The sequence below is a fragment of the Taudactylus pleione genome, unplaced genomic scaffold (assembly GCF_031769625.1).
Source record: "Taudactylus pleione unplaced genomic scaffold, aTauple2 ptg000245l, whole genome shotgun sequence".
NCBI lineage: Eukaryota > Metazoa > Chordata > Amphibia > Anura > Myobatrachidae > Taudactylus > Taudactylus pleione.
This window is the reverse complement of record NW_028284647.1, coordinates 2,149,074-2,173,964: the sequence shown is the minus strand read 5'-3', so window position 1 is coordinate 2,173,964 and position 24,891 is coordinate 2,149,074. Positions and strand designations below refer to the sequence as shown.

At 45.2% G+C, this 24,891-nt stretch overlaps 1 protein-coding gene across 5 annotated transcripts in view; it reads right to left on the bottom strand.

Annotated features, from left to right (window-relative positions):
* DLG2 (discs large MAGUK scaffold protein 2) overlaps positions 1-24,891 on the bottom strand; it is a 1,239,761-nt gene that overhangs the window by 34,213 nt on the left and 1,180,657 nt on the right. For all 5 annotated transcript variants that reach the window (XM_088479798.1, XM_088479797.1, XM_088479799.1 and 2 more), the window contains one exon: positions 16,017-16,092. In XM_088479798.1, the coding sequence (XP_088335924.1) occupies positions 16,017-16,092 (76 nt within the window). The remainder of the gene's footprint in view (positions 1-16,016; positions 16,093-24,891) is intronic.

Below are 24,891 nucleotides of genomic sequence, written 5' to 3'. Positions count from 1 at the left end.
ATATTACCATGAATAGTGGGTGAGAGGATTGCTGTATATTACAATGAACTGGAGGTGAGAAGATTGCTATCTATTACAATGAACTTGGGGTGAGAGGATTGCTGTATGTTACAATTAACTGGGAGGGAGAGGATTGCTGTATATTACAATGTATTCTTGCTATTTTATTTGCAATCTATGGACTGTTGAAATTGCTTCAGTATTAATAAGTAACTAATAGTGGATTCTGGATTTCACTGGGTGCCCCCCCCCAACAATTAGCATTCCTAATTCCTACTCTTGGTGAACACTGGAGCAGTTCCTCATTGCTCTGGCGCAGAGACAGCTGATCCGACAATCAGCCGTCTTCACAAATCTTTTCACTGCTACTTACATAGCAGTGAAAATTAGCACTGCCGAGCCAGTGCGCCTGCGTGACCAGGGTTCACGCAGGCAAGCAAAGCCCCGGTGTTCGGAGGAAAGAGTCGAACTGAACAGGGGTGGAGGGATCCGTACGGATCCCTCTTCACAACCCTGGACTCCTTCCAATCGGGGGTGTTGGAGCAAACATTATCTGAAGATGGTGAATGCTCCCTCAGACAAGCTCAGAACATTTTGTATTTTCGGAGCTTGATGAATTTAGGTCCCCACACTAGTGTACATGGGATGGGTACCGGATGCCAGTGCTCGGGATCCTGGCGGTCAAATTCCTGACGCCGGCATCCCAACAAGGTTAGGATACTGACACTTGTCGGTAGGTATCCTAACCCTCCTCCTCTCCTTTCCCCTAACCCTCCCTAGTGCCTGAACCTAACCTCCCACCCTAGTGCCTAAACCTAACCTCCCCCTCCCCACACCCTAAACCTAACCCTCCCCCCAAACTCACTACTTAGCTTCGGGATGCATCCCCTGTGTCAGGATACTGTACGTATCCTGTGTATGGCGACTGCATGACAGATCGAAGCCAAAAAGTAAGCAGGAGATATCCATGATATCTCCTGCATTACCTTTATGGTGAATGGCCCCAATACTTAATTTCTACAAAAGTAGGTGAAAATGTTGATTTTCACCTACTTTTGTAGAAATTAAGTGATGATGAATATGGCCCAAAGTATGAAATACAGAATTAAATTTAAAAAAATCTCAACACTGCAAATACTAATAACACAATTGGCTCACCATATTTATAATTATTATTACTTAAATTTTTAATCATTAAATATTTGTATGTTTTCAGACAGATTTTAAACATTTTCAATTCTACATAAGTTTTGTTTATCACGTAACAATTCCTAATAGATAATTATCACTACTGCTAATCTGTTCAGTTTTATAATTTTTTGAGCCCAAATTAATTTGCTTAGTGTTCCATTGGAATGATTGTAAGATGTCAGAAATTCATCTATTGTATTGCTATTTAATTCTTTACACTTGGATGAGTGACAAAATAAAAAAAAATTTACTATACGGACATCTCATAATTCTAACAACTCTTGTATTTTAATCACCTTTCAGCCTCCATATGATCTGGACTGTTTATCATCTTCTGGTGCTGTATCAAACAAAAGTTCATCATCTCTCCTCCTTAAATCTCCTGAAAACATTTACAATCCCACTTTAAAACCATTTCAGAAATGATCTTTTTGAAAAATACTGAACATTTAATACAGGATGTCCTGCATCATCCGGCTCTGCCGGTCCTGCAGATTCTCCTGTCCTGTTGCCGGCCTTTGACAACAGAAGACATTGTCAGCAGGCACTTACTGTGCTGTGATTGGTTGTACCTTGCCTAAAAGGCCGGATGCTGCAGCACAGACAGTGTGTAATGATGCAGCAAGATCACCCAAGACTGTAAATATTGTTTTTCATTAGCCTCATACTTGTATGTATTAGTTTAGTGGAAAAACCTTTAATTAAAATTTTATGAGGGTTTTATGGCCAATGTAATGGTTACTTGTATCATTTTCTTAATAGTCACATATTTATAGCTTGCTTGTGTTCTGTAACGCTTAGTAACCAGACACTTTGAAAAGAGCAGCTGAAAAAAAAATGACTCTTAATTGGTTACTTTAGGTGACACCACAGCGGCACATTGATCTCCATGTTATTAGATTAGGGATTTCAATCTCCATTTGTATTTTATATATAATGTCTAATTATTAGGCTTGCACCAAGGGCCAAAACAAGTCCTTTTGGAGCATCCCATATATTTTAGCTTTCACTTCCTATGTCATTTATTTCAAATTACTTCTTGCTCATTGAAATGGGTTGGGTATGGGTATGGGTACGGTATTCTGGGCACTCAGGACTCCGGTGCTGAGAACCATGGTGTTGGCAACCCAACTAGGTTAAAATACAGACACCTGTTGGTAAGTCCCCTACCCCAACCCCTAAACCTAACCCTCCCTGCAGCCTAAACCTAGAAGCAGTATAAGCCTAACCCTCCCCCCCGCAGCATAATTATAACCCGCCCCCTAGTAGCTAACCCTAACCCCAATACTTACCATTGGGCCGTCAGCCGTCAGGATGCTGGCGCCAGAATTATAAGTGCCATCATCCCTGCAGCTGGGATATGACCTACGTCCCATTGCAAGATATGTTATAAACAGTTTTAACTTGCATAGGGACCATTGCTCCCTGTAGCAAAACTAGCTGATTATGCATGTAAATGTTTGAGCAGAGTGGGTGCAGTGTAACAATGGACCAGGTACTTTTCTCATTGGTATAGGTCTTTTTCTCCCAGTTTTTATACATTGGTATCAGTGTCTGTGTGCACATTCATTGGGTATTATCATGGGGACTGGGAACAGCATTGCTAACCTGTAATATATGTGTATCCCACAGCTGGGTGGTGCCTGTAACACAGCGCAGATGTGGCATTAACCCCGGTATAGCCAAGTGTTTATTCTGCCTTACTCTGACACGTGAGAGCAAAGGTGAAGGAGTTAAGTCATAGGAATTTCCAGTGACAACATAAAGTTTATCATGCCCAAGTAACACAAAACACATGCGGATGCACGGCATGGACAACAAAGCAAGAGTGGTAATCCGACAATGGCGTGTAACGCTGGAGAGTAAAATGATGATGATAGAGGTACACACGACATAAAAGTGACCTAAAATAAAACTGAAAGACGTGTGGCTAATGATCCGGGTGTATGTCTTATAGCGAGAACTGTATCACTAATTCCTTCTATGATAGGTGCTGTCTCAGGACTTAAAGTAACACTAGGTACAACATTTTGAAACAATAAAAGCATGGGCACAGTAATATCCAGGATTTAAGTAATAATAATAATATTAATAATACATGTTCAAATACATTCTGTTAAAGTGAACCTGTCACCATGAATTAACATTATCATTAACACTACGGTAACTGCAGCGTCTGTATTCAGTGCGAGCCATTTGTTGCAGAAATACTTAAATTCAGTGACTGTATTTATCTTTTTTTCAGTTTATATAGCCCCTTTGTTTACCCTGTTCACTATTTAAAGGGACATTGGCCCTGATTCAGGGCCGGACGCTCTGAAAGAGGGCGTTTTTTTTTTGGAGCAGCCTCCAGGCCGCTCGCATAGCTGTGGGTAACCACCCACAGCTATTGCGAGCGGCCAGGATGAAGGTCGCGATGGTCAAGACCATCACGACCATCGGGCTTGCAATGAGACCCTTGTGGTAGGGTCTCGTGGCCGCAAGCCCCAGAGGGCTTCTGGCTCTAATAGAGCTGGAAGCTCTCCCACTGATATCACTGGTGATGTCAGTGGGGCCGCCCACAACCGGCAGGCGTTCGCATGGGAACGCCTCCGTCTGTGAAGCCACCCCCACGCCACGCCTCCAAAACGGTGCTAGCTGTCGATCAAAATCGTCAGCCGCCCCCTTTTGGTGCGAGACCCGGAGTGACGGAGTGCCCGTCGCTAGCCGGGTCTCGCGTATGCGCACGTCGGAGCCGGCTCCGGTGTGCTTATGCGCAGAGGCCTAACATCGACCCGCTTGCGAGCGCATAGCGCTCGCGAGCGGGTCTGAATCAAGCCCATTGTTCACAAAATGGTCTTTGATACATTTTGCCTAGCACAGGGGAATACACTATATATATTTGTAAATATACTGTGTATACTGTATGTCTGTATAGCGCTGCATAATGTGTGTGGGATAGGAATAACTGTTAATAAATAAATTATATATAACTTTTATTCCTCTGTACATACAATGTGCAAACTATATGCAAACTCATAGGGGCATGTCAATTCTTCGCAATGTGTGGAGTTTGTATATTCTCCCTGTGCTTGCGTGGGTTTCCTCCAGGTTCACTGGTTTCCTCCCACAATTCCCAAAAAACACACTGATAAGTTAACTGGATTACGGCATAAAAAAAAATAACCCTAGTGTGTATTTGATTCGTATTTGGTTTTGGTTGGATTTCTTTAAAATTGATAAAAACAGCTAAAGTCAGTCATTTGGACCTGTATATTGCAATCCAAAACCCGAGATTCCGATTTTAAAGTTCCATACTTAGAGCAGACCCGAGGCCGGACTCGGTTCTACTCGGAACCCCAAAGTTCGGGTGCGTTTGGTTTTTCGGGAAACCGAACTGCACATCTCTAGTTTGTACCTGTGACAGGGAATATAGGGCCTGATTCAGACCCACTCGCGAGCGGCTGTCCGCTCGCAAGTGGGTCGATGGTGCGCATGCGTGAGATGCGACGAGCGAAGGACTTTCCTTCGCTCGTTGTGTCTGATCAAAGGGGGCGTGCTGTCGATGTTGATTGACAGCACGCCCCCTTTGGTGGGCGTGCTGGGGGCGTGCCTCCCAGACGGAGGCGTTCCCAAGGGAACGCCTACCGTCAGAAGCCGGCCCCACTGACATCACTAGTGATGTCAGTGGGAGTGATTTTGGCTCTGATAGAGCCAAAATCACTCCGGGCCTTGCGGTTGAGAAACTCAACCGCAGGCTTCGGCTCACAGTGGCGATGGTCGCGATGGTCAAGACCATCGTGACCATCATCCTGCACGCTCGTATATGCTGTGGGTGGTGACCCACAGCTATGCGAGCGTCCAGGAGGACGCTCCATATTTATGGAGGTGGGCCCTGATTCAGAGCGAGCGCTCTGGTCAGAGCGTCCGGCTCTGAATCAGGGCCATAGATTGTAAGCTCCACTGGGGCAGGGACTGATGTGAATGGCCAATTATTCTCTGTAAATCTCTACAGAATATGTCAATATTAATATGGCAGATAATGTTGGGTAGAATTATCAGTCTTTCTAATAATTGAAAAGGAAAGATGGGTCTATAATTTTGGTAGTGTAATTATAAGAATTGCTTATGACGTTAATGTCCACTTAGTTGGACAAATCCCCGTCTGATGATTTGCAGACCTTAAGGTGGTTTCTGTGAGGATGACAGTTTCACTTTAATAAGAACGCAGTCCAGTAAACAATATATACGGCGAGATCAAGCAATGGCAGGGAGTTATTTATAGGTCTTTTCCCTCTGAGGAAAATGCAGTGAGTTTAAATTTCATGTTTTCCCCACAAACCGTCCTGTAGTATTCCTCTAAAGATGACAGACACTAATATAACATTTATACAGACTATTACAAATACATCTCTTTACATAATAACCATAGCTTATGATGTGTTACTTTTGCTGATCGTGTGATGTACTAACATATTAAACATCAGAAAAATGAATTCATTCATTATAAAAAAAAAACAACAACATTGTAACTAAAAGGAATATTTGTATCTATTTAAGGTGTGTGACAGTGTTGTATGCTTGAATGCAGTGCTGCAAAACTATCTGAACGAGCTGCTTGATTATCACGGTTCTCCGAGTTACCGCAACCAGTATACATGATGGCAACCCATGATGGGCCTTATTCAGCGATGGACGCTAACTCCACCGCTGTGGAGAATTTGTACGTAACGGCTGTGCGAAAATATGAAAATGTTGCAGCCCCCGGGAATTGTATCGAGACGCCCACCGGCAGCTTCGCATTATCCAATTGACTGAACACAAGGATGCGGCGTCGTCCGCAGATCGTTTGATAATCGGCTTCCTGAGCAACCCGTTTTTATTGCACACATGGATCGCAGTTGCAGGCAGAGACACGCCACGAAAACGGTTGCTGCACTCCTGCACCTGAGCCGCAACCCTCCCGTTGCCGCCCACGAGCGCTCTCTGCCTGTCAATCACTTTGCAGATAAATCCTCCCCGCGAGCAACGACGACGATGAAACTTGCTGCATGCACAGTGAGACTCCTGCGCAGATTACCGATAATCGCCGAACTGCGTAACATCGGCTTTGCGTACATCTCTGCATCAGACCCATTGTAAGGTATTATAAACAAGATATATAAAAGTGTAGGACTGCTATTGCGTATATAATTATGTATATACTGTACTGTATGTAATTGGATTGTACTTACTGTGTGAGAGCCACTCTATATGAATACTTCAGTGCATTAATTGATCCTCACTAATTGATTTTACCAGTGATTATTTGACGTTATGTTTTTAAAACCAAACAGCAGGACTGACATGACATATATTTACAGCTGAAATAGCCAAAGGATGCCTTGCATGGACAGTGCTGTTGAGTCTGACCATGTATATTATGCTATGGTTCAGTATATATTTTGTGTCACTTTAGATTATATTTATACCATGTTCCTGCTGCCATCTGTAATGTGGTCAGTTATAGATGACAGCTCCCAGCCCGTTTAATTTAAACACGTCCTTTTCATTAATCTTATATTTAAATGCCATCCTTTCCCCCCAGAGTTTACTGAAATACTAATTCCTTCTGTGTCCCCCACTCCAGTTTTTGTTTCTCTACCTATTCTCACAAGTTAGCGTAGTTAAAGCACATTTTTTATTTCCTACTCAGAGAGAGAGATGCTGATCCGTGAGACAACACAGAAAACTGTGCTGTATAGGAAAATAGGCAGGATGAACACAGAGATCACAGGGCAGAGAGTGAACAGTGGGCCTGATTCACTAACGTACGCCACTGCGATTACACACGCAATCGGCCGATTGTTGAGTTCTGCGCATGTGTATGCCTAGCAGTGCACGAGCGCGAACTAGCCCCTGCGATCGGGACTGCGATCGCAGAAGCTAGACAGACCCTTCGCAGAGTGATTGAAGTGAAGTGCCGTTTGTGGGTGGTGATGGGGGATGGTCGGGGAAACGCAGGTGTGGCAGTGCGTTCGCACGCCGTTGCTGGGGCGTGCATAAATTAGCCACTGCGATGGCCTACTCAGTCTGAGGCCTCATAGCGTGCGTGGTTGTTAGCAATTTCTGAGTAAGTGTGCGTGAGGCTGAGATGGTACTCGATTGTACCGATGGTTTCGCAGTCTTGATAAACATTACAGATGTGTGCAAAGTAAAGTGGGCGTCCTTATGTAGTGCTGCGAGGGAATAGCTATCGCTAAGTATTATCATACTATTGCAGTTGAACTGCGTGCGTGATACGCAGTTGCGTACGGTAGAGAGTCAGCCCCAGTAGCCTCAAATATGGCTACCTCCATTATGTAGAGACAAATATGGTTTGCAAGGCAGAGACACTATTATGTATAGTACGCTTTTACTGTGAAAAATATTAATGATCGACTTTTGTGAGTCACATCTGATGCGGGGCGCAAGTATATCACATTTGATAACGTGCGGCTCAGGTATGTGGCTGGCAAGCTTCTAACATTTCACTGATCATTCAAGTATTCCATTATACAGTACTTTTAACCCCTTCTTTAAACTTGTAATGTTTGTTTGGTTTTAGGATAATTCAGGGTACCGTTGCTGGAGTATAGGCACACCAATTCAGGCAAAAATGGCTTCTCTCCATGTTGTGACAGACATTTTAGCGAAGAATCTCAAGGTAAGATCAAAAGACAGGACGCATCTTTTATTTCATTGATTGCAGGAAAACTTTTGTGGCTCAGGTCACTGCCTGGGCTGTCTATAAAATCATGTTATGGTATTTCATGAATTGTTTCAACTACAGTATACACAACTCATTCCCACTGTACACATGCATTTCAGGAGATTGCTCATTACGGTCTGACAGAAGACAGCTGACTACTAACATGGGCAAACGGTGAAAAATAGTTTATTTATTTTAATGAACTTTTCTGGAATGGCTTCACTTGTTAATGCTGAACTGTTAGCGATCACAGATATCTCCTGCGTATGACACACAATTAGCAGCATGACACTGTTACCTCTGTCGTCGTACCATGTATAGGAATGTTGCCGAGTACATTTTATCAAGCTCCGGAAACCTAAAGCCCCAGGCCTCCGCGTTAAAGTAGGACCATCATCATGACAACATGATGATAACCAGCAGTCCACACAGTCTGCCATAACTCAAAATGATTAACTATATATAGTCTTTCTACTGTCCTTACTAAATGATGCAATCTTTCCACTTTGACATTGTTAGAGTGACATTAGGAGCGGATAGCCTAGTGGGGTGTACACACCCACATTTCACTAGCCACGCCCACACAGCACTGGTCACACCCATATTTCACTGGTCACACCCACACAGCACCTGTCACAGCAGGCCCATGTAGTCCTTAATCTAGGCCTGTCTCTGGAGCTTGTCTGCATAAGGAAATGTCATCGTAACGACTTTGCACTGCACGTGCACGGCCATATGGAATGTATGTGCACATTTACGTGGCCTGTCCGAACCTGGAAGCACAGTGGATAGTGGGGGTGATTCAGCCGTGGACGGAATTGCAAAGCTGCATGCAGGAAGTTTTGCAATTCTGTCCTTACAAATATGTAAATGCGTGTAATGCTGAATCAGCCCCAGTGTTAGCTACTGTATAACTTTACTCTTAATAATTGCTGGGATGGGCTCTTGTCCCATGTCCCAGCGACAACCCGATGATAAATAGGCCAGAGAAAAACTCATTTCTTATTGCTGAGATATGTGACGATAAGGATCATTACTGTTTGGGACATTAACCACTTAACTGATGATTTTTTTTCTAGAAAACTGCTCAGAAATCTTATTTTAAATATATCTAGGGGGTATTTTGCACCCCCCTTCCCCCGTGTCCTTAGGCCCCCATTATAACATAACTTCCCATCCCTCATTGGCAATGGACCCCCTGATGGTCATAAATCCTAATAACAGTACCAACCCACACCATCTTTTTTTTATATATATCTTTTTTTCTAACCTCTTTTTATTGAGCGGGTCACAATAAAATAATACAAACAAAATTCTAAAATACAAACAGCACATAATATACTTATGTTATAAAGTCTGAAATAATTCAAAAATATAGTGATTCATTTTCTTTAAAAAAAAAAAAAAAAAAAAGTAATCTCACAGCGATGGTGTGGCAAGCCGTCAGGGAGAAGAAAATGTAAAAAAAAAAAAAAAAAAAAGAACAGGAAAAAAGACAATAGAGAGTGGGAAGGTAAGTAAACATGGGGGACTGTAGTAAAAAAAAGAAAAAAAAAACGGCACACAAAATTAAATAAAAAAATTAAGTGTTGAATGGAGAGGAAACGTTTTGGTATGTCAACCAAGGGGACAATATTTTGTCAAAAGACTTCGAGGTATGATTTAGTGTAGCATATATTCCTTTTTATAGACATACCAAATGTGTGTTAAAATTGCATGCAAAGGAGAACACCATCATAATAGTAAAAAAATCCCTGTTCTATAACACCATCGTCCATTTTATTCAGTCCGCCCCTGCTGCAGCTGACCTCTACAAACACAGCCATATAGTGCTTGGAGGGGGACTAGGTTCTCCTACTCGCACCTTGATCCCCGACACATGCTCTCTAGAGTGTCGATCGTACGGCATTCTGGGTGCACGATTTTGGCGGTGATGTCAGCGGTTACATTTTTATTATAATCAAGATATCTAAAGTGCAAACGATCCAGAATCAATGCAACAAAAACATATCACAACAATCAAACTGCACTATCTAGCCACATTTCTTGCAGAATCCCACTTTGTTTAGGCCCAGTAAGATTCTATACAGAGGTTACACTTACTAAGACTACTCAACCAACGCATTTCATAAATAACTTTATCAGAAGTTTTGCAATAACCATCTAAACATGATTTTCCCTAATAAAAATCATCATTTCTAGCTGAAATTGCCAATAGAAGTCTCAGAAACACACTCTCGCCAAAGTTTGACAGATACAGTATGGGCACCTGACTTTCCTTAGCAACAACTGTCACCATGGAAACAATAACTATAAACTTCTATCGTCAGATGATAGATGTGACCCATAAACTTAAACTAAACTTAACTAAAATAAACACAGGAGACCAAGTTATGCCGTTTAAATTAATTGGTCAGCTTTATTTGGTTACAAGGTAGACATGGTGGCAGGAGAAAGAACGGCAACTAACCAGCGTCCACTTGTCTTAGGCCGGAAGTAAATCACAACTTGTGAGGGCCAACTATCCCAGACAAGGGTAGTGTGATCTTAAAAACTTGCAAGGGCCAACTATCCCTTTCAGAGCAAGTGATGCGGCCCCAACACCCATGCCAATGCACCATTCATCCAGCTCGGTCGAGAGGTGCCGCTGACCCCAATAGGGTGAAATCAGCCTATCAGTGCATTGAAGGGGTGCGCACCGCTATTACTGCTGCAAGATGGACGCTTCAATATTTCCGGTCTTTCCCTGCCAATGAAATAAAGCCGACACAAGACACAAGAGGGTAGGGAGGGTGGGAGATCAATTCAAAGAGGCAGATTTACCACAGCAGATTCTCTACACCCTCTCACCTAACACGCCCCCTAACCTAACATCCTATCACATCTGCCTACTACTGTCAACAAACATTTTTAACTTTATTAACCCCTCTATCCCTGACTAGAAGTTTATGTGCCGTCGGCTCTATTCCTAACCTCCATTATATTACTGACCTGTCGGTTCTTAGTTGACCTGAGTACAACAACACAGGAGAGGCGTTTCTAAAGCCTCAACAGCCAATTTCAGGCAGTAACCAACAACAAGTATAAGAAGTAATTCTAATAATATGCAGTACTTTCCAAAAAATTCTTAATTAGGTAAAATCATTACTGAGTGGATTTACCCTTTAAGAAATGGCAATGCAAATAATCCTTCATCTTAAGAGGCTTTATTACAAAAGACGGTGGTGGTGATATCGTTAACAAAGATGAATGGGGAAAAATAAGATAAAAGAGATTTGCATGTACACTGCCAGGGAGAGTGACTACAATACTGAAGTTCTAATGATCATTTTCTGAGTTGCAGCAATTGCCTTTGAAGCTCATTTGTGTAATTGCATAATTATGAGATAAAATATAACAATGTGCTCTCTTGTGAATGCATTATAATAAACTCTCTTCAATTATGCATTGCAATGTCCAATTAATTCACTATCCATTATGCTTTAATCAGTCTATGTTTTGAGGGAACTGATTGAACCGTCACCGGATTTCAGCTTTGCATTAAAAGGAGAGGTATGGCAATGCCTAAAAGCGATAACTGCGGGCTGGTGCAAAAGTGCGCTGATAATGATGACTTCCCCAAGCGTATGGATAGGTGTGGCGGGGTCGCATACAGTAGTTCCATGCAGGTAATGCAGCTGCTATTGAAGCCGACTTGTTTTCAGTAGTGAATTGGCCTCTATATGTCACATTGCTGCCTGTCCGGTTATTAGGTGCTGGACTTTTTGTTTTGTCATTTGGAAGCTGCTCTACCTCTAACACATATGCAAACGTACTCTAATCAGTTCAGTATCTCTGAGATTGTGTCACTAACTGGCAGCAACCATTTTCCTAAAGACACACTGGGGGTTATTCAATTGTCTTAGATGCCCCCCCCCCCACCCCACAGCTGGGTGTCTTTATGAATAGGCGCCTGATGAGCAATTCAATTGTCGCTCTGTTCGGACACCTTAAGCTGCGGGGGGGGGGAAATATTTCTGCCGGACACCTTAAGCTGCGGGGGGGTGGGGGGGGGACATATTTCTGCTTGCAGCCTCCTTAGGCATGAGAAGAAATGTGCCCATAGTCCGTTTTTAGGGCGCCATAACCACTTCTTTAGACCGATTGTAGCCGCTGTGCACTGCTAAACGTGGTGCTTATAGCTGCGGTAAATATTAATGGGTGCCCAAACAGAGAAACAATTGCATTGCTCCGTCGGGTGCTTATTTGTATAGACGCCCAGCAGGGGGCGTCTAAGACAATCGAACGGCAGCCTATACGTAGCCGGTCTCCACAATATGCAAATAGGATCCAGTATGATTAACCACCGCCGGCGTACAGTAGGTAAAATGACAGGCGTCAGGATTTCGACACCTGTCATTTAACCCCTTGCCGGGATTAGACAGTCGGGAAGCTGACGGTCGGGATTCCGTCCGTCGGCTTCCCGACTGTTTCCCATTCAAATACGCTACAGTGGTTCTTTATTGGACTGCATTCATTGTGTCATTCCGAGACTTAGGTGCACATTACAGGCGCCCTGGAAAAATGTATCAACCACAAGATTTTTAAATGAAGCACACATTAAACAAGTACAACTGGAACAGTTGTGACAGTCATGTGGCTAGGGATGGCCATCAACCAGTCTACCATTCATGGTTTCAATTGATGGTGCTGTTGGCGGTTTGCATCGATGGCAGGAAAACATAGACGGGAAACCATTGGTGGTTTATACTATCGACGGTCTTTGGTGCAGCAGCAGCAGCACTTGACAGGCTAATCAGGAAAGTGAATCAGGAAAGTGATTGGGGTTATGCGGGCCTCGTCAGAGGGGCAGGGCTATGCCTGTGGCCCCAATGCTTGGAAAAAAAAATTGCCCTGCCAGAGAGCCACTGATAGCGGAGAACCATTGGTGCTCTGCCGTTGATGGCAAAACCGTCAACCATCAGTGGCAAACCGTCCATGGTTGCTAACCATTCCAACGTGTGGCAGACAACTTACAGCCCAAGACAGCCTTATCTGCGCTATAGTAAACCTGTCATTTATTTCAGCCCATTATAAAATTAGTAAAGAATAAAGACCATAATACCCTCTCAGACACACACACTAGATTTTTTAGTAAAACCAGGGATGTATACAACATCTCAGTATTGGAATATGATTTCACATCTTCATTTTACATGCCATGTTATCTCCTTTATAGAAGGCATGCAAATGGGGTGGTAATATTATTATTTAGCTACTCAAACATTTAAATCACAAAACGTTTCCACTCTCTCCGGACCCGAATAGTAGAGTGACCGACATGACAATCACTTTGACCGGTATGCAAATGACTCCGACTGGCCCCACCTTTGGATGACTGTGTACCAGCCTATGGGAAGCTCTCGTATGATTGTGTTATTGAGGACAAAGCTGCATGTGACAGGGGCAGTGACATGATGTGCAGGGCCGTCAACAGCTCCCATAAGCACGGGGGCGTGGCCAAATTCGGGATTCATGGCCTCTAAAATAACAAAACACTATGCATGGCGCAGCACACACTGCAAATGGGGACATTTGTTCCCTCAGCAGCTGACCCGGACACCTCAAACAAGGGGCAACAGGCCTGTGATTGGCTGCTCTAGGGTAGGCCGTGGGCTGCAAGTATGAAGCTAGGCGGGCCTGGCTGCCGCACAGAAGCGCTGCTGCCCAGTGTCCAGCCGCTGCACACACTCCGCCTGCATGCATCCAACAGGCAACTCGCAATTTCTGGTGGGTGATCCTGCGCTTTTAGTTTCCCCGGACATTGTGACGTAGACATCAGCGAGCACATCTCCTTTCTTCCCCCAATGGGTAAGTAAGCTGCCTCGTAGGCGCTATAGCATCTCTCTGCGCTGTGTCCAGGTAATCCATGGCTATTATACATATATGTCCCCCTCAGCAGTGCTGTGCTGACCTGGGCCCCTCCAACAAACTGGGGGAGTTAGTACCCACTTCCCCCCGTCTTGGTGCCCCTGATGATGTGAGGAGGGGAATGGTGTAGCAGGAAGCCATAAACAGGGTTATATAATGGAAGGAGCAGGGAACCCAGCAGCACAGAGTATATCAGGAAATGAGTGATTTGAAAGTGAGGGCAGGGCTGCATGTGACAGGGGCAGTGACATGATGTGAGGAGGGGAATGGAGGCAGCAGGAAGCCACAGACCGAGAGTTATATAGTGGGAGGAGCAGGGTCCCCAGCAGCATAGAGTATATCAGGAGATGAGTGATGTGTTAGTGAGGACAGGGCTGCATGTGACAGGGGCAGTGACATGATGTGAGGAGGGGAATGGGGGCAGCAGGAGGCCACAGACAGAGTTATATAGTGGGAGGAGCAGGGTCCCCAGCAGCACAGAGGATATCAGGAGATGAGTGATGTTAGCGAGGACAGGGCTGTATGTGACAGGGGCAGTGACATGATGTGAGGAAGGAAATGGAGGCAGCAGGAAGCCACAGACTGAGAGTTATATAGTGGGAGGAGCAGTGTTCCCAGCAGCAAAGAGTATATCAGGAGATGAGTGATGTTAGCGAGGACAGGGCTGTATGTGACAGGGGCAGTGACATGATGTGAGGAGGGAAATGGAGGCAGCAGGAAGCCACAGACTGAGAGTTATATAGTGGGAGGAGCAGGGTTCCCAGCAGCACAGAGTATAACAGGAGATGAGTGATGTGTTAGTGAGGACAGGGCTGCATGTGACAGGGGCAGTGACATGATGTGAGGAGGGGAATGGGGGCAGCAGGAGGCCACAGACAGAGTTATATAGTGGGAGGAGCAGTGTTCCCAGCAGCAAAGAGTATATCAGGAGATGAGTGATGTTAGCGAGGACAGGGCTGTATGTGACAGGGGCAGTGACATGATGTGAGGAGGGAAATGGAGGCAGCAGGAAGCCACAGACTGAGAGTTATATAGTGGGAGGAGCAGGGTTCCCAGCAGCACAGAGTATAACAGGAGATGAGTGATGTGTTAGTGAGGACAGGGCTGCATGTGACAGGGGCAGTGACATGATGTGAGGAGGGGAATGGGGGCAGCAGGAGGCCACAGACAGAGTTATATAGTGGGAGGAGCAGGGTCCCCAGCAGCACAGAGTATATCAGGAGATGAGTGATGTTAGCGAGGACAGGGCTGTATGTGACAGGGGCAGTGACATGATGTGAGGAGGGGAATGGAGGCAGCAGGAAGCCACAGACTGAGAGTTATATAGTGGGAGGAGCAGGGTCTCCAGCAGCACAGAGTATATCAGGAGATGAGTGATGTTAGCGAGGACACGGCTGTATGTGACAGGGGCAGTGACATGATATGAGGGGAATGGAGGTGAGAGTAATACAGTGCTAAACAAGAAACAACCTGTACCGGGTGTAGTGGTAATAATAATTAAGCAGGAAAAACAATGCCGCTACCCTACTCAAAGCCTGTGTAAACTTCTAAATACAATTGGGCCTGTCTATAATGAAGATGGCATCCAGTAGAAATGCTGTTCTATTTTACCAGTGTATTTTCATTTTGCAACACTGAAAGAAGAGACCCTTTAAAATGTCTGTCAGAACATTCACAGAATTACATTAATTCATTTTAATTGTGAGCTGAAAGCCATTAATCAGCAACGATTTCATTCAGAAATAATGAAACTCTAAAAGCCAAATGTAATAATAACGGCGGTGATGAATAGTTGTGCCGCGCTGCGACGTCAGTTTATATAACGCTGTGAAAAATTCAACTAAATGATGCCCATATTTTGTGTACATCGGAGTTCTGCATAGAACAATTGTAGCGGCTCCTCCGGTTCCCTCTAATGATTACTTTATAAACGTAATTTTAGCAAAATGTATTCATAAAAAAGTGGCTCCCTCAAGGTTCTTTTTTTCTATTCTTTAAAACAAATACTTTATTTGCTACTTTGTTCTGCAACTTGTAATTTCTACTGATATTGAATAAAACCTTAAATGTTTGCCCATGTGACTGTTACGTGTAAACAGTTTTAGGCATGTTTACTGTGTCCCATGTGTACCCTCCATAAAAACATGGTATCAATGATCAAAAAAAATCCACTTTCCAATTTTTAAAGTTTTAATACATTACTCACCCCTCTAGAATCAATGACTCCGGGCTTTGCGTTAAACTTCACAGTTTTCAATCGTGCTCGCTCTTTTCTTTCAACCCTGTGACAAAATTCAAGATGATACAAATTAGATTTTTTTTCATATACGTATATATATATATATATATATAGCATAATCTGTGTAAAAAATCTGTGTAACTCCTAGATTGGATGTCCTGCCAAACAATGGTCACCAGACTGGATGTCATGCCGTACACTAGTTACCAGATTGATGTCCTGCCATAGACTAGTCACTAGATTGGATGTCCTGCCAAACAATGGTCACCAGACAGGATGTCCTGCCGTACAGATTGGATGTTCTGCCATACACTAGTCACCAGATTGGATGTCCTGCCATAGACTAGTCACCACTATGTATGTACTGCCATACACCAGTCACCACTATGTATGTCCTGCCGTACACCAGTCACCGGATTGGATGTCCTGTTGTACACTATCACCAGACTGGATGCCCTGCTTTAAACTAGTCACCAAATTGACTGTACTGCTGTACACCAGTGACCAGATTGGATGTCCTGCCTGTACAGTAACCAGATTGTATTCCTGATTTACACCAGTCACCAGATTGGATGCTCTGCCGTACACCAGTCACCAGATTGGATGCTCTGCCGTACACCAGTCACCAGATTGGATGCTCTGCCGTACACCAGTCACCAGAATGAATGTCCTGCCATACACCAGTCACACACTATCATCAGATTTAATGCCCTGCTTTAATCTAGTCACCAAATTGAATGTTCTGCTGTACACCAGTGACCAGATTGGATGTCCTTCCTGTACACTAGGCCCCAGATTGTATCTCCTGATTTACACTAGTCACCAGATTGGATGTTCTGCAATACACCAGTCACCGGATTGGATGTTCTGCAATACACCAGTCACCGGGTTGGATGTTCTGCAATACACCAGTCACCAGATTGGATGTTCTGCAATACACCAGTCACCAGAATGGATGTCCTGCCCTACACTAGTCACCAGAATGGATGTCCTGCCATAAACCAGTCACCAGAATGGATGTCCTGCCCTACACTAGTCACCAGATTGGATGTCCTGCCATAAACCAGTCACCAGATTGGATGTTCTGCAATACACCAGTCACCAGATTGGATGTCCTGCCGAACACCAGTCACCAGAATGGATGTCCTGCCCTACACTACTCACCAGAATGGATGTCCTGCCCTACACCAGTCACCGGATTGGATGTTCTGCAATACACCAGTCACCAGATTGGATGTTCTGCAATACACCAGTCACCAGAATGGATGTCCTGCCCTACACTAGTCACCAGAATGGATGTCCTGCCCTACACCAGTCACCAGATTGGATGTCCTGCCCTACACTAGTCACCAGAATGGATGTCCTGCCCTACACTAGTCACCAGAATGGATGTCCTGCCCTACACCAGTCACCAGATTGGATGTCCTGCCCTACACTAGTCACCAGAATGGATGTCCTGCCCTACACTAGTCACCAGATTGGATGTCCTGCCCTACACTAGTCACCAGATTGGATGTCCTGCCATAAACCAGTCACCAGATTGGATGTTCTGCAATACACCAGTCACCAGAATGGATGTCCTGCCCTACACTAGTCACCAGAATGAATGTCCTGCCCTACACCAGTCACCAGATTGGATGTTCTGCAATACACTAGTCACCAGATTGGATGCCCTACCATAAACCAGTCACCAGATTGGATGTCCTGCCCTACACTAGTCACCAGAATGAATGTCCTGCCCTACACTAGTCACCAGAATGGATGTCCTGCCCTACACTAGTCACCAGATTGGATGTCCTGCCATAAACCAGTCACCAGATTGGATGTCCAGTCACTGGAAGTCTGCTTTATACACTAGGCAGATTGAAGCCCTTTGTGCATATTATTCACCTGAAAGGTGTGTCACAAGTAAGGTCAGTATTGTAATCAACAGAGGAGGGGGACAGATGGGGGCATGTGGGGTTTAGGGTGTCCTAAGATTCCAGATGACATATTGGGTCCCTCCTTCAACACATCAACCGTTCTTTACTTTTTTCTTTTACATTTTTTCAACTTGGGAGAAAAGAATAAAATACGAGACAAGCTCATTATCTTTAGGTTACCTGGGGTAAGTGGGCATGTCTGTAAGGAATTATATTCTAAAGAGGCCTTTGTAGCAAAATACCTAATTGTTCAATTATGATAATAACTGTACACAAACGTAGAAAAAAATCCAATAACATGAACAAGAAGCGTCACTGATATTTTCCAGCCTTGTAAAGCAATTAAAGGTCAATATGATTTGCTTCAGTGGCAATGTTCCCTGCTAATGCTTTTTCTGTAACAGCCTCAGGTGGAAATTCATTAAGCTCTGTTGAAGGGAAACATAACCCAGAACACGAGTGTCTTCTTTTTTTGTTTTTTGCAATTTAGTGGTTTTAGTTAAAACATCTTTTTTATTTGTACTCCTTCTTTGTAAATTCTTAAAGTACCTAAAATCTGTGTTACTGCTTCACAATGAAGATAGACTGAATTACAAACAGGAAATAGGAGTTCAGCAGCAGAAAGTTGGCAGTTCAAGGAAAAATTACTTAGTAACCACCATGGTGCGGTCTACTGGCCATTAGAATATACTCTACATTGAATATCATTTAAGGCTGTGTTATAGTTCATTATAACTCTTTGAAATAACAAATGTCATGCAATTGATGGGTTAAATAAAGTCACACACACATCAGAGAACCACATCAACACTGCCCGCTAGCAGGATGTTCCCATATCTACAATGGATGCCAGAATCTGTTCCCAATACAATGGTATAACACAGAGGTTCCCAAAAACTCTGTCATTACAGTCCAGGTTTTAAGGATATCCATGCTGGAGTCCAGACATACTTGCCTACCCTCCCGATTTGGCGGGAGCCTCCCGTCCTGGTCCTCTATTGTATTGTTCTGTAAGTCACATGACAGCAACTTTTTTTATGTACTATGTAAGGCGCTGCGGAACACTTGTAGCGCCATATAAATAAATGATGATAATAATATTGTCTGAGTTTTATTTATTTTCTCTCTGTCTACACACCCACCTTTCTATTCCTCCTTTCCCCCTTCCCCGCTCTCTATTTTCCCCTGACATATTCCCGCCACCCCACATTCTCCACACACACACTATGACAGAGTTATTGGTCCTCTAAGTGTTGGCATTCCTGTACAGCAGTACAAGCGTCATGCTTGCAGGAAGAATCTGTGTGGATCAGGGAGAGGGTAACTGAAGGTGACTGAGGAGGAGAGCTGTGGTTATAATGATTCTGACCTGCAGATCACTTTTTATTTTTGCAACCTGCCCGAGCAGTCTTTCTATGTTATAAGCAAAGCTTTATTGATTTCCTATTTGTGCTTACCGCTGTACAACTCTATATAGTATTGCATTTTACAAGACAGTTTTATTATGTTCCATACTTTGCAGGCACTTCTGTGCCTTAGTGAGGGATATGTTTAGCCCACATCGTATACTGCCCTTTTGTGTTTTATCTTGTTATTTTCTCTTGTTTTAGGTTAGGCTGGTTTTGATCCATCTGTCGTTATTCTGTTGCTGGAAAGAGGGGCTTTTTTTGTGAACAAGTTTAAGCAGCACTTTTTTTTATCTATAAATGAAATGGGAGCTGTTTCTTCTGTATTGGACATGTTTGTAAGGTTAATAGCGAGAACGTCTTTGGGACTGTGCAGGTTGACGTGATTACAGTCTGGATAACGTCGGCAGTGTTACAAAGTGAGTTCAGAGGAAGCATCTTCACTAGTGAGTGTTTCACAGCCCTATATATGCATTCGGTATGAAAAGCCGGCTGCCGTATGACCGGCAGTTCGATTCCCGGCAGCGGAACCCCGACACCGCTGTAAAACCCGATCGTCCCTAAGGTAAGTACTTGCTAACCTAACCAACCCCCCTAACCCTCCTTAGGGGTGCCTAACCCTAACCTACGCCCCAAGTGCCTAACCCTAACCTCTCCCCTCTAAGTGCCTAACCCTAACTCACCCTTCCCCGCTGCCTAAACCTGTCCCCCGAGGGGGGTGCCTAACCCTAAGTCCCCCAGGGGTGCCTAACCCTAATCCTTCCTCCCCCTAGCCTAACCCTCCTGGGGGGGTGCATAACCCTAATTCCCCCCCGGGTGCCCTAAACCTAAACCTCCCCCCCCCCAGTGGCTGTCCGCTCGCAGCGCCCTGCATCCCTTCGATCGGGATGCCGGGCGCCTGTCTCCCGGCGTCAGGAAAATGACAGGCGTCTAGATTTTAGACGCCTGTCATTTAACCCTAGGCGGGATAGAGGATTCAGGAAGCCAGCGGTCAGGATTGCAGCCACCGGCTTCCTAAACGTATCCCCTATATATTTATTCAGACCATTGATTATGGGTTGTGCATTTATACTATTGTTATAACAAAGTAGATTCTGCACTGTGTGGTCACTAGAATACAGGCTCTACATCAGACTGTAGGTAAAAAAAATATAATAAAAGGTTCTCTGCATATTTTAGTAACCGGAATGTAGTCTTTTTTATTGCAATGTGAGCACTAGAATATGGATTCCCCATTAAATTGTAGTCAACAGGTTATAGGCATAGCACTTCGATACCCAAAGAGCAGGACGCTCGCAAGCGGTTCGATGGTGCCCTACTGCGCATGCGAACGACGGAGGGAGCTCCGTCGTGCGCATGCGCGAGACCCGGCTAGCGACGGGGTATCCGTCGCTCCGGGTTTCGCACCAAAGGGGGCGTGCTGTCGATGTTGATTGACAGCACGCCCCCTTTGGTGGGCATGCCGGGGGCGTGGCTGCCAGACGGAGGTGTTCCCATGGGAACGCCTACCGTCTGAAGCCGGCCCCACTGACATCACTAGTGATGTCAGTGGGAGTGATTTTGGCTCTGATAGAGCCAAAATCACTCCAGGGCTTGCGGCAGCGAGACCCTACCGCAGGGTCTCCGTCGCAAGCCCATCGTGACCATCATCATGGACGCTCGCATAAGCTGTGGGTGGTCACCCACAGCTATGCGAGCGTCCAGGAGGACGCTCCATTTTCATGTAGGAGGGCCCTGATTCAGAGCAAGCGCTCTGGTCAGAGCGTCCGGCTCTGAATCAGGCCCTCTGTGCGCTGTCTCCTTTTTGCAGTCTGGGCGCTAAGACCCAGGACTGCCGAGGTGCGACTTCCGACATGGCCAAAGCACTACTGCGCATGCACCTTAAATGGGGACTGTTTCAGTAATTACCAAAGACCTCACAATACAACTGTGTTACTACTGCAGGGGCTAGTATGAGTTTAATTAAACTGATTGGCTCAGAAAACTATGGTAGATGGAAGTTTGCCATGAAAATGTAGTTAAAGCGGGAAAAGCTGTGGAAGGTTACTAGTGATCAGTGGCGGGCTGAGCCGGGTGCCATGTGCCCCCCGGGCCGCAGCGTCATGCGGGCCGCGGGCCGGTGCAGTCTGTGTCACTGTGACACAGACTGCACCGCATGTGTAGCGCTGACCAGACAGAGTCCGGTCAGCGCTACACAGCACAAACACACAGCCGCCAGAGCCGGCAGCTGTGTGTTTGCTGTAATCAGCAGCCGCTGAGAGTCTGTCAGACTCTCATCGGCTGCCGCTGCTCCCACTGCGGGAGCCATCTTCCGGCTCCCGCAGTGGGTAATGGGAGAGACGTCGTCATGACGACGTCTCTCCCATAATACAAAGCGGCCAGAGGAGCCGGTGGAAGCGTCGGGACCAGGAGCGGGAGTTTCAGGTAAGTGTTTTTTATTTTTATTTTTTTATTTAGTGGGGGCACTACCAAGGGGGGGATTACTATGGGGGCACTAGCAAGGGGGGGATTACTATGGGGGCACTACCAGGGGGGGGGATTACTATGGGGGCACTACCAGGGGGGGGATTACTATGGGGGCACTACCAGGGGGGGGATTACTATGGGGGCACTACCAGGGGGGGATTACTATGGGGGCACTACCAGGGGGATTACTATGGGGGCACTACCAGGGGGGGATTTCTATGGTGGCACTACAAGGGGGGGGACTACTACTACTGGGGGCACTACAAGGGGGGGACTACTACTACTGGTGGAACTACAAGGGGGGACTACTACTACTGGGGGCACTACCAGGGGGGTTGATTACTACTGGGGGCACTACAAGAGGGGGGGACTACTACTACCGGGGGCACTACAACGGGGGGACTACTACTACTGGGGGAACTACAAGGGGAGGGGACTACTACTAGGGGCACTGCATAGGGGGGAGGGGACTACTACTAGGGGCACTACATAGGGGGAGGGGACTACCACTGGGGGCACTGCGAGGGATCACTGCTGGGGGCTCTATAAAAAGGGCAATACTGGGGGTACTGCATAGGGGGGAGACTACAACTGGGGCCACTATTTAAGGGACATTGCATAAGGGTTACCACTATTGGGGGCACTGCATGGGGTGGTGGACTGCTACTGGGGGCACTGCATAGGGGGTACCACTATTGGGGGCACTATATAAGGGGCTTGCTACTGGAGGCACAAGGGGCACTGAACAGGGGGGACCACTACTGGGGGCACAAGGGACACTGCATAGGGGGGGATCACTACTGGGGGCACTACTGTACTGTATAAGGGTGTTATCTCCTGTGGCACATGGGGGCACTGCATATGGGCACTACGACAGGGGGCTGCCCCTAATCTTTATTTTTACCTTACATTAATCCCATGTGGACCCGCCTTCTCCCTGAAACACTTGAGGGGGGGCGGCGCCGTAGCACGCACGTTCTTCGGGCACCTTGGCTACACGCTACTCCTCTGCAAGGGCCGCCTGCATGCATTTGCCCCCCAGGCTAAAAGTTGCCAGCCAGCCCCTGCTAGTGATCAGGGTGATAATCCCAACCCAGATGATGTAAATAAACAATGTGAACTATTTACTTAGATGTGGTAAAGCATGTGTATTCCATTATCCTCGAGAAACCCTCTGCACGGGACATGTGGGTGGCTTTACAAAAGTTTTATGATGGCAAAAGTTTCATGAGAAGAATCAAACTAAAGTATACTTTATTTGCCGTGAAGCTGAGTTTGTGCATGAATAGGAATGGATATATTGAGTGAATGCTATTTATCTCTCAGTATTTCACATCAGTATGCGCCCAAGTAGACGAGGAGGAGGTTGCAATGGCGATCCTTCAACACACTAGAGTATAATTTCCTAGTAGTGTCTTTGGAGTCTTGTTCTACAAAAAAAGTACAAGAGCTTCAAATTTCACAAGTTAGGACATAAGGCCTCAGAATGCAGAGCATGTAAAACAAGTGGTACTTCATCATGGAAGTGTGGGGGAAAGAATGAATCGGCGATAATTGTAGCAGACAGTCAACGGAAAGACTGTTGGTATATGGATTCAGAAGCCACGAGGCACTTCAGTTGTAACGATAGATGGTTCAAGTCACTCAAGCCATGTGAACATCTGGGGAATAGGAGAGAAGTTTCTAAATTTGAGAGCCTCCCTGCTCCCGGAAAAGTGGGAAAATCTCCTGCATCCAACCAGCCATCCATGAAGTCAACGGGACGCTTGTCTCATTGACATCGTACACTATGAATTGCATCCCCGCCCCCAGGGTCACAAAATCAGGAATCTCAGCACAATGACACAGCTATGATACACGATGCTCCGACCCCAGTCCTCCTGGCTCGCCCACTCCTTGGATCTCCTGGACCGAGACTTGCCAAATTCGGCAATTATGATCCCAGAGGGAAAAAGGAGCAGATAGGGCGCATTCTGGGGCAAACGCAGATTTAAATACAAGTCAGTCTTGTGTGTTTTTGCAATGCAAATACTCTGGAGCCTAGAGCATGTATCTACAGATGATGCAGAGTTCTACATAATTCAGTCACATCTCCACTTGTGGCCGGAGGGCTCTAACTGGGGTGGCATCTGAATTTGCGCATATTGGCTAAATTGAATGAGAGCAGGTTTAGGTGGTAAAAGCGCGCTATGCATAGTTTTGTGTACCATTAAATACGTCTGTTTTCTGGAGCATATAATATCATATATAGTATAAGGCTGGTTCAGGTGCGCACTAATAATGACGGCAGCTATGAAACCAAGCGCACTGCAGTTGTATAGATCCTTCACATAAGGGTGAAAAGTGCGATTGCGGCAGACCTGTTTTCAACGCCGCATCGTTGCCTCCATAATTAGCTTTTTACACCTTTAAAAAAGTAATCTTTGCAGATAATCAGGATGTGCTGGTGAGTAAGGGATTGACTTATACAAATCCGGGGCGTGACTTCTGCACTCACTACTTGCATTATTATAAGACAAATTTTTAAGGCTCATTTCAGAAATGCAATGAAAACATTCTCCGAAAGCCACACATGTAGTAGGGAGATAAATCGTCCCAATGTCTCTTCACTCAGAAAGATATAAATGCTGCAGAATTTAGCAATATTTTTGGAAAACAATAAAAACGGTAACTGAATTTCTGGGGGCAGTTCCAAAATTTGGGCTGTAAAAGCACTAGGTGGAAAATCAGGAATATTTGTGCAACTATAAAATCTCACTGCACCCGCGCGTTTCACACTTTTAGAGACAAACCTGGGGAATGAAAAGGGATTTTTAAAACAAATAAAATTCGGTATAATGAGACTTTTACATTTATAGTAAGTTATCTTTAAATAATCTAAAAATTATGCTTTATCACTTCTTAAAAAGTAAAATGTCTGCGTGAAAACTGAACCTGTGCTTTGAGGGTTGGGTATGCAATCCTGGCGTACACAATGCTGGCAGTCAAAATCCCAGGGCTTGAATCCCAATGGTGGAAATCCTGACGCATGCAGGTAAGATTCCAAAC